The sequence below is a fragment of the Scyliorhinus torazame genome, chromosome 21 (assembly GCF_047496885.1).
Source record: "Scyliorhinus torazame isolate Kashiwa2021f chromosome 21, sScyTor2.1, whole genome shotgun sequence".
NCBI lineage: Eukaryota > Metazoa > Chordata > Chondrichthyes > Carcharhiniformes > Scyliorhinidae > Scyliorhinus > Scyliorhinus torazame.
In genome coordinates this window covers 77,282,868-77,301,521 of record NC_092727.1, presented here as the reverse complement: position 1 = coordinate 77,301,521, position 18,654 = coordinate 77,282,868, and the positions used below count along the sequence as shown (strand labels likewise).

General features: G+C 44.8%; 1 protein-coding gene across 17 annotated transcripts in view; it reads left to right on the top strand.

Annotated features, from left to right (window-relative positions):
- The window catches only part of tanc2a (tetratricopeptide repeat, ankyrin repeat and coiled-coil containing 2a), a 1,428,811-nt gene that overhangs the window by 494,974 nt on the left and 915,183 nt on the right, over positions 1-18,654 (top strand). The window contains exon 1 of one of the 17 annotated variants that reach the window (XM_072486967.1): positions 9,668-9,688. The exons of 13 other annotated variants lie outside the window; for them this stretch is intronic. Coding sequence is in view for 1 of the 4 variants with exons in the window: in XM_072486959.1 (XP_072343060.1) it covers positions 10,195-10,219 (25 nt within the window). In the remaining 3 variants the exon portion in view is untranslated. Of the gene's footprint in view, positions 1-9,667; positions 9,689-9,814; positions 10,089-10,179; positions 10,220-10,264; positions 10,405-18,654 lie in introns of those variants that run through there. 3 more of the 17 variants (XM_072486964.1, XM_072486959.1, XM_072486966.1) reach the window with 3 other exon arrangements.

The following is an 18,654-nucleotide window of genomic DNA, read 5'->3' as shown; positions in this document are numbered from 1 at the left end:
GAGATGAGTTGGGAGATGGGAAAATTGCTAACATTTATTGATGGCTAATGGACTGTAGCCATCTAAGATGGTCACCTGCAAAGGACCATGGGAATTATGGCCAACCCAGGACTCAGACAGATACACAGTCTATGTGTATCTAAAACGCAGGTAATCAGACCTGATCGAAACCCCCGCTCGTTTACATTTCAATGGTCCATTTTCCCAGGACAATAGAACTCCAATCAAGCAACCGGTACAGCCACAGACTGATTGGCGCCACTGCCCTTACTCAGAAAGCACAACTGCCAAGGTCAATGACCGCTAAGGACCCGTCCAGCTACCATGGCACCTGCCCCTTTATTGGCCGAAATCAAAGAGAGTGATCAGAGCCCTGTCGAACTATTGGGTCCAAGGTTAAGGACCGCACCAAAGAGCGCGAAATCCCAGAGGGATAAAAGAGCGCGCAGCCATGTGTTTTGTCTCTTTTGGATCTGGCCTGTGCCAACCCAATTGCAGCCAGCTAAGTTCAAGACCAATGATTGCGACCTGACGAATGAGCCCAGCAAAGACAGAGCCACTTTCTTCGAACCAGCCAAGTGAAATCCAGATAAAGGCCTTATTCATTTGCACAGTGCCGGTCGCCCTGAAGTTAAGTATAGGTTATTGGAGCTGAGAGGTGTAGTTGAACTCGTAGTAGATATTGTGTTTGCATGTTGAGATAACTCTTGTGTATGTAAATAAACCATCTTTTGAACTAACTAACTGGTTGTGTGGTCATTTGATTGATATAAGTGAAGGCTTGTGGTTCACCGAGGTAAATAGAAATACCCACAGTATCGGCGACACTGTTGGGACCGAAACAATCAACAGGACACAAAGAAAACACAGAGTAAAGAAATAAAACAAAAATGGGCGAAAGAGATGAATATGGAATTGGAATGGGGGACTGTGGAGTGAAATTATACACTGGGTCATGACCGCATCTTCATGTGCTCGGATGAGCTTAATGCAATTCAAGATAGTGCATAGGGCCCAATGACACAGGAAAGAATGAGCAGATTTGTCACAGAGATAGAAGATAAATGTGAAAGGTGTAAAGGTGGATCAGCTAACCATCTCAGCAGTACCTTTATGCCTTTGGATTTCGGCGGGAGCGGGCAAGGGACTTCTGGGAGGTAGGTTTTTACTTTAAAAACACTCACCTGGTCGCGTTTCTGTTCTTTTCTGTTTTATTTTTTTATTTATTTTTTAATATAAGGCGGGAACCGGAAGTTCGACCGCGGACTTCCGAGAAGGCCCCCCCCCCAACCAATAAATTCTGGTGGAGAGGAAACCCGAGACACTACACGTGTAGTGTCTCCCACCCACCCTCCTCCTCAAACCTAATAATAAGACCCATTGGCGTGAGGTAAGTGCCATATTATATTATTATTATATATTTTTTTTATTTTTAAATTTATTTATTTATTAACCAGATCTTGGTTAGAAGTTAGAGGGATGGCAGGGAAGGGAGTGCAATGTTCCTCCTGCAGGATGTTTGAGGTGAGGGATGCCGTTAGTGTCCCTGCTGATTTTACCTGCAGGAAGTGCAGCCATCGCCAGCTCCTCCAAGACCGAGTAGGGAACTGGAGCTGAAGTTGGATGAACTTCGGATCATTCGGGAGGCAGAGGGGGTCATAGATAGCAGCTTCAGGGAATTAGTTACACCAAAGATTGGAGATAGATGGGTAACTGTAAGAGGGACTGGGAAGAAGCAGTCAGTGCAGGGATCCCCTGCGGTCGTTTCCCTGAGTAACAAGTATACCGCTTTGGATACTTGTGGGGACGACGACTTACCAGGGGTAAGCCATGGGGTACGGGCCTCTGGCACGGAGTCTGTCCCTGTTGCTCAGAAGGGAAGGGGGGACAGGAGCAGAGCATTAGTAATTGGGGACTCGATAGTCAGGGGCGCCGATAGGAGATTTTGTGGGAGCGAGAGAGACTCACGTTTGGTATGTTGCCTCCCAGGTGCAAGGGTACGTGATGTCTCGGATCATGTTTTCCGGGTCCTTAAGGGGGAGGGGGAGCAGCCCCAAGTCGTGGTCCACATTGGCACTAACGACATAGGTAGGAAAGGGGACAAGGATGTCAGGCAGGCTTTCAGGAAGCTAGGGTGGAAGCTCAGAACTAGAACAAACAGAGTTGTTATCTCTGGGTTGTTGCCCGTGCCACGTGATAGTGAGATGAGGAATAGGGAGAGAGAGCAATTAAACACGTGGCTACAGGGATGGTGCAGGCGGGAGGGATTCAGATTTCTGGATAACTGGGGCTCTTTCTGGGGAAGGTGGGACCTCTACAGACAGGATGGTCTACATCTGAACCTGAGGGGCACAAATATCCTGGGGGGGAGATTTGTTAGTGCTCTTTGGGGGGGTTTAAACTAATGCAGCAGGGGCATGGGAACCTGGATTGTAGTTTTAGGGTACGGGAGATTGAGAGTATAGAGGTCAGGAGCACAGATTTGACTTCGCAGGAGGGGGCCAGTGTTCAGGTAGGTGGTTTGAAGTGTGTCTACTTCAATGCCAGGAGTATACGAAATAAGGTAGGGGAACTGGCAGCATGGGTTGGTACCTGGGACTTCGATGTTGTGGCCATTTCGGAGACATGGATAGAGCAGGGACAGGAATGGTTGTTGCAGGTTCCGGGGTTTAGGTGTTTTAGTAACCTCCGAGAAGGAGGCAAAAGAGGGGGAGGTGTGGCGCTGCTAGTCAAAAACAGTATTACGGTGGCGGAGAGGATGCTAGATGGGGACTCTTCTTCCGAGGTAGTATGGGCTGAGGTTAGAAACAGGAAAGGAGAGGTCACCCTGTTGGGAGTTTTTTATAGGCCTCCAAATAGTTCTAGGGATGTAGAGGAAAGAATGGCGAAGATGATTCTGGATAAGAGCGAAAGTAACAGGGTAGTTATTATGGGAGACTTTAACTTTCCAAATATTGACTGGAAAATATATAGTTCGTGTACATTAGATGGGTCGTTTTTTGTACAATGTGTGCAGGAGGGTTTCCTGACACAATATGTTGACAGGCCAACAAGAGGAGAGGCCACATTGGATTTGGTTTTGGATAATGAACCAGGCCAGGTGTTAGATTTGGAGGTGGGGACAGTGGGGACACTTTGGGGACAGTGACCACAATTCGGTGACGTTTACGTTAGTGATGGAAAGGGATAAGTATACCCCGCAGGGCAAGAGTTATAGCTGGGGGAAGGGCAATTATGATGCCATTAGACATGACTTGGGGGTGGGGGGGGGGGATAGGTTGGAGAAGTAGGCTGCAAGTGTTGGGCACACTGGATATGTGGAGCTTGTTCAAGGAACAGCTACTGCATGTTCTTGATAAGTACGTACCGGTCAGGCAGGGAGGAAGGCGTCGAGAGAGGGAACCGTGGTTTACCAAAGAAGTGGAATCTCTTGTTAAGAGGAAGAAGGAGGCCTATGTGAAGATGAGGTGTGAAGTTTCAGTTGGGGCGATGGATAGTTACAAGGTAGCGAGGAAGGATCTAAAGAGAGAGCTAAGACGAGCAAGGAGGGGACATGAGAAGTATTTGGCAGGTAGGATCAAGGAAAACCCAAAAGCTTTCTATAGGTATGTCAGGAATAAAAGAATGACTAGGGTAAGAGTAGGGCCAGTCAAGAACAGGGATGGGAAGTTGTGTGTGGAGTCTGAAGAGATAGGCGAGATACGAAATGAATATTTTTCGTCAGTATTCACTCAGGAAAAAGATAATGTTGTGGAGGAGAATGCTGAGACCCAGGCTGATAGAATAGATGGCATTGAGGTACGTAGGGAAGAGGTGTTGGCAATTCTGGACAGGCTGAAAATAGTTAAGTCCCCGGGGCCTGATGGGATTTATCCTAGGATTCTCTGGGAAGCCAGGGAAGAGATTGCTGGGCCTTTGGCTTTGATTTTTATGTCATCATTGGCTACAGGAATAGTGCCAGAGGACTGGAGGATAGAAAATGTGGTCCCTTTGTTCAAGAAGGGGGGTAGAGACAACCCCGGCAACTATAGACCGGTGAGCCTCACGTCTGTTGTGGGTAACGTCTTGGAGGGGATTATAAGAGACAAGATTTATCATCATCTAGATAGGAATAATATGATTAGGGATAGTCAGCATGGCTTTGTGAAGGGTAGGTCATGCCTCACAAAGCTTATCGAGTTCTTTGAGAAGGTGACTGAACAGGTAGACGAGGGTAGAGCAGTTGATGTGTATATGGATTTCAGTAAAGCGTTTGATAAGGTTCCCCACGGTAGGCTATTGCAGAAAATACGGAGGCTGGGGATTGAGGGTGATTTAGAGATGTGGATCAGAAATTGGCTAGCTGAAAGAAGACAGAGGGTGGTGGTTGATGGGAAATGTTCAGAATGGAGTTCAGTCACAAGTGGCGTACCACAAGGATCTGTTCTGGGGCCGTTGCTGTTTGTCATTTTTATAAATGACCTAGAGGAGGGCGCAGAAGGGTGGGTGAGTAAATTTGCAGACAACACTAAAGCCTGTGGTGTTGTCGACAGTGCTGAAGGATGTAGCCGGTTACAGAGGGACATAGATAAGCTGCAGAGCTGGGCTGAGAGGTGGCAAATGGAGTTTAATGTAGAGAAGTGTGAGGTGATTCACTTTGGAAGGAATAACAGGAATGCGGAATATTTGGCTAATGGTAAAGTTCTTGGAAGTGTGGATGAGCAGAGGGATCTAGGTGTCCATGTACATAGATCCCTAAAAGTTGCCACCCAGGTTGATAGGGTTGTGAAGAAGGCCTATGGAGTGTTGGCCTTTATCATAGATAATCATAGAATTTACAGTGCAAAGGAGGCCATTCGGCCCATCGAGTCTGCACCGGCTCTTGGAAAGAGCACCCTTCCCAAGGTCAACACCTCCACCCTATCCCCATAACCCAGTAACCCCACCCAACACTAAGGGCAATTTTGGACACTAAGGGCAATTTATCATGGCCAATCCACCTAACCTGCACATCTTTGGACTGTGGGAGGAAACCGGAGCACCCGGTGGAAACCCACGCACACACGGGGAGGATGTGCAGACTCCGCACAGACAGTGACCCAAGCCGGAATCGAACCTGGGACCCTGGAGCTGTGAAGCAATTGTGCTATCCACAATGCTACCGTGCTGCCCCAATTGGTAGAGGGATTGAGTTCCGGAGTCATGAGGTCATGTTGCAGCTGTACAAAACGGCCGCATTTGGAGTATTGCGTACTGTTCTGGTCACCGCATTATAGGAAGGACGTGGAAGCTTTGGGGCGGGTGCAGAGGAGATTTACCAGGATGTTGCCTGGTATGGAGGGAAAATCTTATGAGGAAAGGCTGATGGACTTGAGGTTGTTTTCGTTAGAGAGAAGAAGGTTAAGAGGAGACTTAATAGAGGCATACAAAATGATCAGAGGGTTAGATAGGGTGGACAGTGAGAGCCTTCTCCCGCGGATGGAAATGGCTAGCACGAGGGGACATAGCCTTAAACTGAGGGGTAATAGATATAGGTCAGAGGTAGGTTCTTTACGCAAAGAGTGGTGAGGCCGTGGAATGCCCTACCTGCAACAGTAGTGAGCTCGCCAACATTGAGGGCATTTAAACGTTCATTGGATAAGCATATGGATGACAATGGCATAGTGTAGGTTAGATGGCTTTTGTTTTTTGACTTCCCATGTCTGTGCAACATCGTGGGCCGAAGGGCCTGTACTGCGCTGTATCGTTCTATGTTCTATGTCCACATGGTCTAGTCATGTCCATGATTAGTGGGGTTTTGGTAGAATTATTACCTAGCCCTCTTGAGGCATTTGTTGGAGTGTTGAAAATACAGGGACTAATAGAAGGGAAAAGAGCCGATGTGGTGGCCTTTGCCACATTGATCGGTCGGAGGCAAATTTTTCAGAATGGAAATCTGAAGATCCGCCAAAAATATCAACATGGTTAGGGGATCTTGCGGAATTCCTTAAATTTGAGATAATTAAGTTTGCCATTCGGGAATTCTGAACGAGATCGAAGCTGTTATTATCTTTATTCACAGATCTATTTGTTGCCAGTGGGTAAAGGGTGGGGCTAGGGGTGATGGGATTAGGGGGAGGGAAAAAAGGAATGGTTTAATGGAAATAAGAAAATAAATCTCAATATAGGGTTGTAATTTGTTTATTTTGTTATTGATTGATTGTTTGTATGTTGTTATGTCTATCCTTATTTTAATAAAATTTAAGAGTACAAAGGAATGGGGCAGCACGGTGGTGCAGTGGTTAGCACTGGGACTACGGAGCTGAGGACCTGGGTTTGAATCCCGGACCGTGGTCACTGTCCATGTGGAGTTTGCACATTCTCTCCGTGTCTGCGTGGGTTTCACCCCCACAACCCAAAAGATGTGCTGGTTAGGTGGATTGGCCATGCTAAATTGCCCCTTAATTGGGAATACAAAATAATTGGGTATTCTAAATTTATTTTAAAAAAGAGTACAAAGGAAATGGAGAAAAGGTGGGCAAATGGAGTTTTGGTGTAGATCAGCGATGGATCGTAGCATCTGACAGCACAGATGTAGGCCATTCAGTCCATCGTGCCGATGCTGGCTCTTTGAAAGAAGTGTATCATTCAATCCCGCACTGCAGATTTTATCCCATAGCCCTGCCAGTTAGCACATGTCAACAACAGCAATTTGTATTTATATGGCACCTTTAATGTAATAGTGTGCCAAGGTGCATCACTGGACGGTTATTAAACAAAATTTGACAATGAACCACATGAGTCGTCATCAGATAGGAGTATTTTAAAAGGTGGGAAATGAGGTCGAGAGGAGGGAAGGTTTAGGGACGAAATTCTAGAACTTGGAGCCCAGGCAGCTAAAGGCATGAACATCAGTGGTGGAGCAAAGCCATGGATGTGCAAAAGGCCAGAATTGGAGAAATCTTGGGGAGAGTGGGGCTTGAGGAGATTACAGGGATGGGGAGGGTCAAGGCATGGAGGGACCTGAAAGTAAGGACATGAGAGTTTTAAAATCAAAAGATAATGTAGCTGTGAGTCAGTAGATCAGTGAGCACAGAGTTGATGATAAGGACACAGACAGCAGAGCTTTGGCTGATCTCACATTTAGGAGGTTAGAACGTGGTAGACCCATCAGGACTGCATAGAAATCCTCCAGTCTAGAGGGAGCAAAGGCAGGTGAGGTTTTCACTTGTCTTTTGAAAATTACTGTGGATACTGGTTGCACCACTTTCAGGTAGTGCATTTTAGATCTGAAGAAATTTCTCCGCGTCACACCTCTAGTCCTTTTGCTAGTTATTTTAAACATACTGACCCACTTGCCTGAAGAAATGGTGTCACTATATTTGTTCTATCCAAATACTTACTAATTTTGGCTACTCTTATTAGATTTCCCCTTAACCTTCAAGGTTTTAGCAGAATGGCAGCACAAATGTGAATGGTTGATTGACCTAATCCTGTTCCAATTTTCTAAAATGAAGCAACAGCAGAAATGTAATTAAAATGCTCTATTTAAGTGATATTACTTATTTGAACAGTGAAGTTGTTTTGAAACCGATTTTTTTTTTTTTGCACTATAGTATGGTAGCACAGTGGTTAGCACTGCTGCTCCAGGGACCCGAGTTCAATTCTGGCCTCGGGGGACTGTCTGTGTGGAGTTTGCACGTTCTTCCCGTGTCTGCGTGGGTTTCCTCCGGATGTCCGGTTCCTCCCACAGTCCAAAAATGTGCAGTTTAGGTGGATTGACCACGATAAATTGTCCCTTGGTGTCCAAAAGGTACGGTGGGGTTACAGGAATAGGGTGGAGGCGTGGAGGGTGCTCTTTCCAAGGGCCGGTGCAGACAAGATGGGCCGAATGGCCTCTTCTGCCCTGTAGGGATTCTATGATTCTGTGTCTTTATGCCTGTTCTACTCCTGTGATATTTTATAATTGCTAACTTCAGTTTGGGTTTTTAGTTTGGATTCATAACATGATGCGCAGAGACTGAGTTATAGTGGATCAGAAATTAGGCAGCGATTGGACTCTGGTGTGCAGACAAGATTTAGTCCTATTTTGAAGTTATGCATCTGTCCTTATTTTTTTGATTTGATACATTTTTGGCAATTTCAGATGCAGAGTAGAGGTGGTTGTAGTGTAGGAGTTTCTCTGTCACGCTGCTGAGGAGCTGTAAGAGATGAAGCCGAGTGTCACAGCATCATGACTGGGAGGATGTGTAATAACAGTATGATAAATTTATATTGTTCCATTATAAATGTGGGCATAGACATTTATAATGAAATAAGTTAACACAGCAGTGTGGCGAAGCATGGTAACAGGAAGCATCTCCATATTTAAGATACAGGTTATCAGTACAGTATCAGCAAAGAAAAATAACTTGGATCTAATCTTTTACAACCTCAGCAAGGTCCATAGGGTTTCACCACCAATGAAATATAGTGTTTTAAGTGTAGTCATTGTTCCAATGTAGGGAAATGCAAAAGCCAATTTGTGCACAGTTGGATCCCACAAACAGTATTTTTTGATTGCGCTGGTGAGGAACAAATTTAAGCCAGGACAACAGGAGTAACTCATTGCACTTTGAATAGTGATAATGGCAAGACAACATCAAGCAAGTTAAATTAGTCATTTATTTCATTGCTGTTTGTGCAGCCATACATTCTTGCTACCATTTTAGCCTGCATTGCCACTGTAACTGCACTAAGGAAATAATTCATTGTAAAGCCTATTTTGTCTTTCACTCAGCTGTTGTATCAATGGATCACCCACTTGTATAACTTTAAAGTTAAAAGTTCAGTCTGGGTGTTTAAGCAGTCAGCTTGAATGCCCCTGTGATGGGAGTTATTATAGTGTACTGATCAACTACATCTGTTATTTTTTCTGTTATACATAGTGCATATCCAGGACTTCGCAGCCCATCCATTGCCAAAAAGAATTGTTTTAAGCTCCCTTGCATGGTCCACCTCGACCTGTGCCTCACCTATCCAAGTCTTTGTTACTTCTATAACCAATTATTTCAGTACTTTCTTTAATGGCTTCCCATCCTTCACCCTACATTAACTCCAACTGCTCCCAGCACTGAATCGCATCCACCCGTTGCTCAGTGACTTGGCTTGCTATATGCCAACATGTTCAGGTTAAACTCCTTGTCGTGTTTTGAAATCTCTCCATTGACGTGCTATACCATATTTCTGCAGCATCCATATTGGCATACATATTTCAATTTATGAAGTGCCTTGGAATATTTTTGTCAAAAGCATCATATAAATGTAGTTTGCTGTTCACGGTTTGCATTGGAAAAAGTGCTATGCCACAGTACGGAGGTTGAAAATGCTACAGGTTTGCGCAAGAACTCTACATAATGCTGGGTCAACAATCCCAGTGTTGCTCTAATCTGGGAAATGTTGACCAAGTGTGTATGAAGGGAGAGGAAGCGTAACATCCATATACCTCCTATTGGTCAATCATGGAGTGGTTAAAGTTGAGACCTGCTGGTAAGATGGGAATAGTGAGTGATGCAGTTCGGATCACGAGATGCTTTTTTTAATGAGGGCAAAACATTCATGTCTTCTGTTGTGTTAAACCAGCAGTAAGTGACGTTGGTGATGTAGTGGAGATAATTGTAATCCTGTTCACTCTATGGCTAGAACTATGTGCTGTGAATCGGACGGGAAGCTAGGGAATGCCGAAAAGCAGGTTATGTGAAGCATTCATTTGTCTCCTTTACCTTATGTACATGATGCATAATCAAATTGTTCAATTTAACATTTGGAGAATAGTTCTTCAGTGGTGGTATAATATTTAACCCAAACATGTTAGTGAAAGGGTTAAGTTAGTGTGAAGGAAATGAGATATTTTGGCGTAAAGATATTAACTGTCCCACTGCAGCTGCAAGGTTTTGCGTAGACACCTGGTGGTGTCGAAAGCACTGTACTCTATGCATAACGACTGCAGTAAATGGCTGGAGCTCCTGCTGCTTTGTTCCATTTGTTCTGCTGTTACACCAGTTTTCTGCCTTCTTTGTCTCCTACCGAAAATGCTGCAGTGGCTCCTTCAGTGGAATGTGTGTAACCTTCAATGTGAGCGTGGCACAAAGGTGGGTGGTGGTCACATTCTTTCTGGGGAGTAGTTGCTAGGAAATTGCAGAAGGTTGGATCTTTGTACTCAATCATATATGTCTGTGTATCGGATACCAAGTAACCATGACGGCGAGGGAGACAGTGAGAGGTAGGCTGGCTGTATAGAACAAGGACAAATTTGGGAAGAAAGGCAGCGAAGATAGGTTAATTGCTGCCTTGTAAACGGAGATGGCAAAAAGTAAGAGTAATATTTGCTGAGGGTATTCATAGAAGAGCAAGAATGAAGAGAAAAATGTGGATTAACAAAGGATATGAATGTGCAAAAACATTAAGGTGAGGTGCTGCAAAATAGCGACAGATGAGTAGATTTAGAAATCTGTTAGTGGGAGGCAGACTGAAATGGACAGCAAGACTCAGAAGAAAAACAAGAATAATCGGGGTTACAGGCTTATGCTGTCGACCTGTAGATCAAATGCCAGCAGTGCAGACTATGCAAAACTTACTCCCATGATAAAATCTCCATTTGCAGCACGTGCCTCTTTCAGTGGCTTTCTGCCTAAATTAGATGATATGCTAATGAGATAGAATGGCAAAAATCTGTCTCTTATACAATAGAAACAAAATGGCTGGTTATTATTGCGGTATGCAGGCAGAGAGCTGAGTGTAATTAAGACTGTTTTGCTAAAAGGAAAATAACAGGATTGAACTCCATAAAGATATAGGATGATGCTGGTATGTGGCAGTGGTTTCAATCTAGCTGCAGTGCAGGACTAATTTTGTGTTGCAAGGACGGATGGCAGAAAGAGAGAGTTCTGTTATCTTATCCAAACCAGCCCTGTTGATCTGAAATTTTTATATGTTCGCAGCTGGAGGGGAGGGGCTGCATTGGAGGAATCAGCCAAATTAGGTGTGTTTAAAATATGCTGGTAGCAAGTTTCTGGGTCTAACTGTTACTTCATGATGATACGAAAAGATTCCATATTTGTTCCACATTGAAATCAGTATGTCCCATTTATTGATGTAGTTTTTGTTGCGGCCTCGTTGTGTTTTTTTTGCAGGATATACATGATTTTCTTTGTCTTGCCATCCTAGTTCATGATGGTGTTTGAATAATGGAAAAGCTACAGCGAAAAAGTGGGATGGCAATGGACTGATTGCTCATGGAACTGAATGAAAGAGAAAACACGAACATATTCCTAAAAAAATATGAATTATTGATTATGCAACATAGTTATCAGAGGTCTCAAATGTACAAAACTTATGAATAAATTATTTCCTTATAAAGGTTGGAATTAGACTTCACTATAAAAGGATTCTTGAACTGGAGCGAAAGGTAGCATTTAAAATTTTGAAAGTCATATACTCAATAGTTTGACAGTTTTATTAGGGGAGCAACTAGATTTTATCGCCAAAATTGGGTTTTTGGAGCTATTTCTTAGCCTGAGATGGATTAGCACTTTGGGTTCCTTTACTCTAATTTCAAGCCCTCACAATGAATAGAAAAGGTGAAAAGGCTTTTAGGTTAGCTTTCAGGTTAGCCACTAGACAAAGTGAAATTGGAGAAATTATGATATTGTCAGAATGATAATATGTTTCAGTGAAGTACAAGATGTTGAGCAGGTATTGCATTTAACTATTACCGACTGAGTACCTGAGCAGTGTCCAAAATATACATATATTTCATTATCTAAACTAGTTTCAAGAAGTGATGAGGTTGAAATTTTAAAAGATTTTTTTTTAGTTTTCCAATTAAGGGGCAATTTTAGCGTGGCCAATCCAACTACCCTGCACATCTTTGGGTTGTGGAAGTGAGAAGTGAGACCCATGCAAGCACGTGGTAAATGTGCAAACTCCACACGGACAGTGACCAGAGGCCGGGCTCCTCGGCGCCGTGAGGCAGCAGTGCTAACCACTGCGTCACCGTGCTGCCCCAGCCGCCCCAATTTTGAAAGTTGAATATTACAATAATCCTTAAATTCTGATGAGACCAGAACAATTTTTTAGCACATATATATAATATATATATTCCCTTATAAAATGTGTGCTTAAGTCAAGATGATTTCAGTTTCCAATAGATGAGGAACTGAATTATCTGGCAAATGTCTACTGTGCAAATGGTTGAAAAATCTGTATTGGATGTTGTATTTTGTTTGTATGTATCCAAATTGAGCTGTTGTGATTTTACCATTGTTGGTACAATTTTAATTTTAGTACTTTGGTTAACCTGGATCCCTATTTTCACTATTGTGCCCCAGTATCAGCAGCAATTAAATTCTCAAAAAACTCTTTCTCCCTCCTGCGAAATCTTATCTAGTCTCACCTTTTCATTATAGTATACTTAATTCATTCCACCAGCTACTTTGCTCTTGATTTTCAATGCCTTGGTAGGTCTTTTCCTCAGTTATTATTACTTTTAACTGCTGCTATGACAATTAAGTCATCCCTGCCACACTCCACCCATGCTACAGGTCTTTTGTATTTCTATAATCCTCCCATCAAAATCTCTTGAGGTCCATTCTGTTGCTCTTCCAGCTGAGAAGTGAATTTCTCCAGAACTTTAATTTTCTACAGTTAAAACATTGATGATTTTATATTCCCGTTCCCCCAAATGTTTTTATTTTCTTCTGCGATCATATCTTTATCCATTGAGAATTGAGAAGGGGGTTGCACAAGTTACCAAAGTCCTGTGCATTTAGGATAGTCGTCCTTTTGGTTGCAGTGACCTAGGTGAATCAGCATCACAGAATAATTGCAGCACAGCAAGAGGCCATTCAGCCTGTCATGTCTGTGCTGGCTCTGCAAGAGCAAACTCAACAAGTCCAACTTACCCACCTTTTCCTCTGAAATTTTTTTCTATTCCAGGTAGTTATCTCATTCCCTTTTTAAAGCTACAATTGAATTTGCCTCCACCACGATCTTAGCCAGTGCTTTCCAAATGTGCCACTTCCTGAATAAAAAAGATTTTCCCCCTCTCGCCTTTGGTTCTTCTGTCATTCACCCTAAATCAGTGTTCTTTGGTTCTCTATCCATACACCAATGGGACCATTTTTCTCTTTAAGGAGAATAGCCCCAACTTCTTTATCCCCAGTATCGTCAATCTATAAATGTAACTGAAATCCCTCACCCTTGGTCTAGCAAATCAGCATCGTCTCTGAAACCTTCACATCATTCCCAAAGAGTGGTGCCCAAAATTGGACACAATTCAAGTTGAGGCCGAACTAGTGCTTTGTAAAGGTGAGTAAGCCAAACCTATTAAACAGCTGAAGATGACAATCCTCAGGCTCTTATATCTTGAGAGTAACAGGCATCTTGAGAGTAACAGGTAAAGAAAATGTAATATGCAGCTTTTGTCATGCAACAATGGAAGTCAGCGTAATTGTGCGCACACTGCCTTTGTTAATAGTAACATGTGAGCTAAGTGACCAAAAGGAGATAATTTGACAAATTTAATAATTAATGATGAATTTGATGAAGAGGGTAGTATTGGTGGTTTACAGGGCTATTTTGGAGGAGGAGAAGGTGCCGCTAGAAGGGATCAAGGCAAAGTGGGAGGAAGAGGTGGGAGAGGGTATGGTGGCGGGGTTCTGGTGTGAGGTGGTCCGGAGGGTGAACGCCTCCACCTCGTGTGCGAGGTTGGGGCTGATCAGCTGAAGGTGGTGTACAGAGCTCACCTTAAAAGGGTGAGGATGAGCCGGCTCTTTGAGGGGGTAGAAGATGTATGTGAACGTTGCGAGGGGGGCCATATTCGGGGTGTCGGACCAGCCGGGGGCAGATGTTGTAGCCTTCGCCTCGTTGATCACTCAAAGGTGGATCCTGTTAGGGTGGAGATCAACCTCTTCACCCTGTGCCCTGGCGTGGCGGGGGAGGGGGGACCTGCTGGAATTCTTGACGCTTGAAAAGATCAAATTTGAACTGCGGGGAAGGCTGGAGGGGTTATACAATTCATGTGCGTTACCCATTATGCACTTTCGAGAATTGGATCACATCGAACATTAGTTACTGTGAAAAGTTCCTAGTCACCACACTCCGGCGCCTGTTCAGGTACACAGAGGGAGAATTTAGAATGTCCAGTTCACCTAACAACACGTCTTTTGGGACTTGTGGGACGAAACCAGAGCTCCCGGAGGAAACCCACACAGACACAGGGAGAATGTGCAGACTCCGCACAGTTACGTAAGCTGGGAATCGAACCCGAGTCCCTGGCGCTGTGAAGCAACAGTGCTAACCACTGTGTTACCGTGCCACCTACTGTATATGATGCAGACATCTGCTACTGTGCGTCAATGTTGGAGGGAGTGAATGATTGTGGATGGGGTGCCAATTAAGTGAGCTACTTCATCCTGAATAATGCTGAGCTTCTGGAGCGACACTCATCCAGACAATTGGAGTGTGTTCCATTGGTAGTCAGGCGGTGATTTCCTAAGCCACAGGATTTCTAGTCTCTGACCTGCTGTTGTAGCCACAGTATTTACTTGGCTAGTCCAGATAAGTTTCTCGTCAATGGTAACTTCCAGGATGCTGATAGGGGATTTGGCGATGGTAATGTCATTAAATGTTAAAGGTGGATCAATAAATTCTCACTTATTGGAAATGGTCATTGCCTAACACACATGTTATTTGTCAGTCCAAGCGTGGGTATTGTCCAGGTGTTTTTGCATTTGGACATGGAGTATCTGAGAAGTCACAAATTTAAGCATCCTTTAACCCCATTTTATGAAGTATGTCCAAATTAGCCAGACATATGAATTAGAAGCAAAGGTAGACTACTTCACCCTTTGAGCCTGCTCCATCATTTAGTAAGATCTTGGTTGATCTGAATTTATCCCCAACTCCACACTCCCACCTACTCCCCCAAAAAAGATTTTGCCCCTTGCTTATGAAGAATCTATCTCGCTTTGTCTGAAAAATATTCAAAACCCTTCTTCCATCACCTGTTGAAGAGAGTTCCAGAGACACTCGACCCTCAGAAAAGAAAATTATCCCCATCTCTGTCTTAAATGAACGACCCCTTGGGCGAAATTCTCCGTAATTGGCGCGATGTCCACCGACCGGTGCCAAAAACGGCGCAAATCAGTCCGGCATCGCGCCACCCCAAAGGTGCAGAATCCTCCACATCTTGAGCGGCCGAGCCCTAACCTTGAGGGGCTAGGCCCGCGCCGGACTGATTTCCGCCCCGCCAGCTGGCGGGAAAGGCCTTTGGTGCCCCGCCAGCTGGCGCGGAAATGACATTGCCGGGCGGCGCATGCGCAGGAGCGTCAGCGGCCGCTCACGGCATCCCTGCGCAGTGGAGGGGGTCTCTTCCGCCTCCGCCATGGTGGAGACCATGGCGAAGGCGGAAGGAAAAGAGTGCCCCCACGGCACAGGCCCGCCCGCGGATCGGTGGGCCCCGATCGTGGGCCAGGCCACTGTGGGGGCACCCCCCGGGGCCAGATCACTCCAGGACCCCGGAGCCCGCCCGCGCCGCCTTGTTCCGCCGGTAAGAGAGGTGGTTTAATTGACGCCGGCGGGACAGGCATTCCAGCAGCGGGACTTAGGCCCATCCGGGCTGGAGAATCGCCGGGGGGGGTGGGGCCCCGTCAACCTGCGCGACGCGATTCCCGCCCCCGCTGAATCTCCGGTGCCGGAGAATTCGGCGGGGGCGGGATTCACGCCAGCCCCCGGCGATTCTCCGACCTGGCGGGGGGTCGGAGAATCCCGCCCCTTATTTTTAAACAGTGACCCCCAGCTCTAGATTTTCCCACAAGAGAAAACATCCTCTCCACATCCCACCCAGCCAAGATCCCTCAGAATCTTGTATGTATCAATCACTTTTTCTCCAGTAGATACAAGCCCAGCCGGTTCAACCTTTCCTCATAAGACAACCCTCCCATTCCAGATTTTAGTTTAGTAAACCTGCTCTCAACATTTTTCCTGAAATAAGGTAACCAATAATATGCACAGTACTCCAGATGTGATCTCACCACTGCTCTTGTAGAACGGAAGCATGACCTCCCAACTTTTGTATTCAATTCCCCTTGCAATAAATGATAATTTATTATCTTTCCTAATCACTTGCTGTACCTGCATACTTGCCTTTTGTAACATGAAGCAAATCTTGCTGAAAGTATGTTGAAGGGCAGCCAGGACAGAAACTAGAAAGACTTTCGTTTTTGCTTCTGTCGTCCTCTTTGTTCCCTTTTGTTAGTGGTTAATCTTCCCCTCCCACTTCATAGTATTAACTAGTAAAAATTTGACTGTAGCGTGCACCGTAATGAAAAAAATCAAAATGATGCTATTTGATAAATCCACTCATTTAGTTGCAAACTGGAAGCAAAATGTCTCCATTTAGGAGGGATGGATTTAAGTTCAGTTCAAGGGCAATTCGGGATGGGCAACAAATGTCGGCTTTGACGGTGATCACATCCCATCAAAGAAAAAAAAGGGTTGCATATTAAAGCTGAGCTTTAAGTTGGTCCTTTAAAAGAATAACTCCACAAGTGCTTGTCTGGAAAGAGAAATTCATATTTCTTTGTTAATAGTGTTAGATTTGATCAATAATCCGTTACAAGTCACACCTTGACTAGGCCTTTTTCCTTGACTGGGCCATTTTTATAGTGGTAGCATAGGAGTCTTGGCTTTTATTCTGCCTCTCCAAGTTTTTCCCATCTTTCCACCTTGTTTTTGGATACGCTTCTTTGGGCACAAATCATCCTTTAGTAGTCAGTGCAAGTGGATGTGATTTATACGTGGGCCTTAAGATATTCAAACTTTGGAACATCTGAGGCTGGCTCCACATGATGTGCAACACATGCTGTTCTAATTGGAGTTGATGGGTAATGATATGGAGCAGCAACTCTGGCTGGTCATCTCCTTTAGTTATTCGTCGTTCGAGGATATGATGGCCATCTGGGTGCTTGGTAGAGTTCCAGTGGGTAAGTGGGTGACTGTTGAGGACGATTTGCACTTGGAAGATTCTGCTGCCAACATGATAGGATAGTGCCGAGTTTTGGACAAGCTGTTGGCCTGTGATTTCTTCTTCTTGTGTTTTGTCTCTACCTTTGATATGTACTTCCTTTCAGTGGAAGCCATGTCATTATTTTATTTGGTTATCCCAGGTCAGCGATCCTGGGTGAGCTTTTCCTTGGACTCCGGCCCAATATCGAAACCTCTAAACAAAGCCTTTTGTAGACTTATTGTCCTTCCTTAGACCACCATGAGAATGTACCCCACACTCTAGTTCTCTGTAGAAGATTTGTTCTGGTAAGTGAGTGTCAGGCATTTTGGCTACATGACCAGTCCAATCCAATTGTGAAGGTCTCCGTATGGTGTGGATGCTTTGCATGTCAGCTCACATCACCTCAGTGTCTGATATCTTGTCCTGCCATTTGATCTTCAGAAACTTCCAGAAGTCGTGGTGCACATTGGTACCAATGACATAGGTAGGAAAAGGGGTGTGGAGGTAATAAACAAGTTTAGGGAGTTAGGCTGGAAGTTAAAAGCCAGGACAGACGAGTTGTCATCTCTGGTTTGTTGCCGGTGCCACGTGATAGCGAGGCTAGGAATAGGGAGAGAGTGCAGTTGAACACGTGGCTGCAGGAATGGTGTAGGAGGGAGGGCTTCAGGTATTTGGATAATTGGAGCGCATTCTGGGGAAGGTGGGACCTGTACAAGCAGGACGGGTTGCATCTGAACCAGAGGGGCACCAATATCCTGGGAGGGAGGTTTTCTAGTACTCTTCGGGAGGGTTTAAACTAATTTGGCAGGGGAATGGGAACCGGATTTGTAGTCCAGCAACTAAGGTAGCCGATATTCAGGACGCCAAAGCGTGTAATGAGGCAGTGGGGAAGGGAACACTGACAAAGGAGAGTACTTGCAGGCACGGAGAGGGGTTGAAGTGTGTATACTTCAACGCAAGAAGCATCAGGAATAAGGTGGGTGAACTTAAGGCATGGATCGGTACTTGGGACTACGATGTGGTGGCCATCACGGAAACTTGGATAGAAGCGGGGCAGAAATGGTTGTTGGAGGTCCCTGGTTATAGCTGTTTCAATAAGATTAGGGAGGGTGGTAAAAGAGGTGGGGGGATGGCATTATTAATTAGAGATAGTATGACAGCTGCAGAAAGGCAGTTCGAGGAGTATCAGCCTACTGAGGTAGTATGGGTTGAAGTCAGAAATAGGAAAGGAGCAGTCACCTTGTTAGGAGTTTTCTATAGGCCCCCCAATAGTAGCAGAGATGTGGAGGAACAGATTGGGAAACAGATTTTTGAAAGGTGCAGAAGTCATAGGGTAGTAGTCATGGGCGACTTTAACTTCCCAAATATTGAGTGGAAACTCTTTAGATCAAATAGTTTGGATGGGGTGGTGTTTGTGCAGTGTGTCCAGGAAGCTTTTCTAACGCAGTATGTAGATTGTCCGACCAGAGGCAGGGCAATATTGGATTTAGTACTGGGTAATGAGCCAGGGCAAGTGATAGATTTGTTAGTGGGGGAGCATTTTGGAGATAGTGACCACAATTCTGTGACTTTCACTTTAGTAATGGAGAGGGATAGGTACGTGCAACAGGGCAAGGTTTACAATTGGGGGAAGGGTAAATACGATGTTG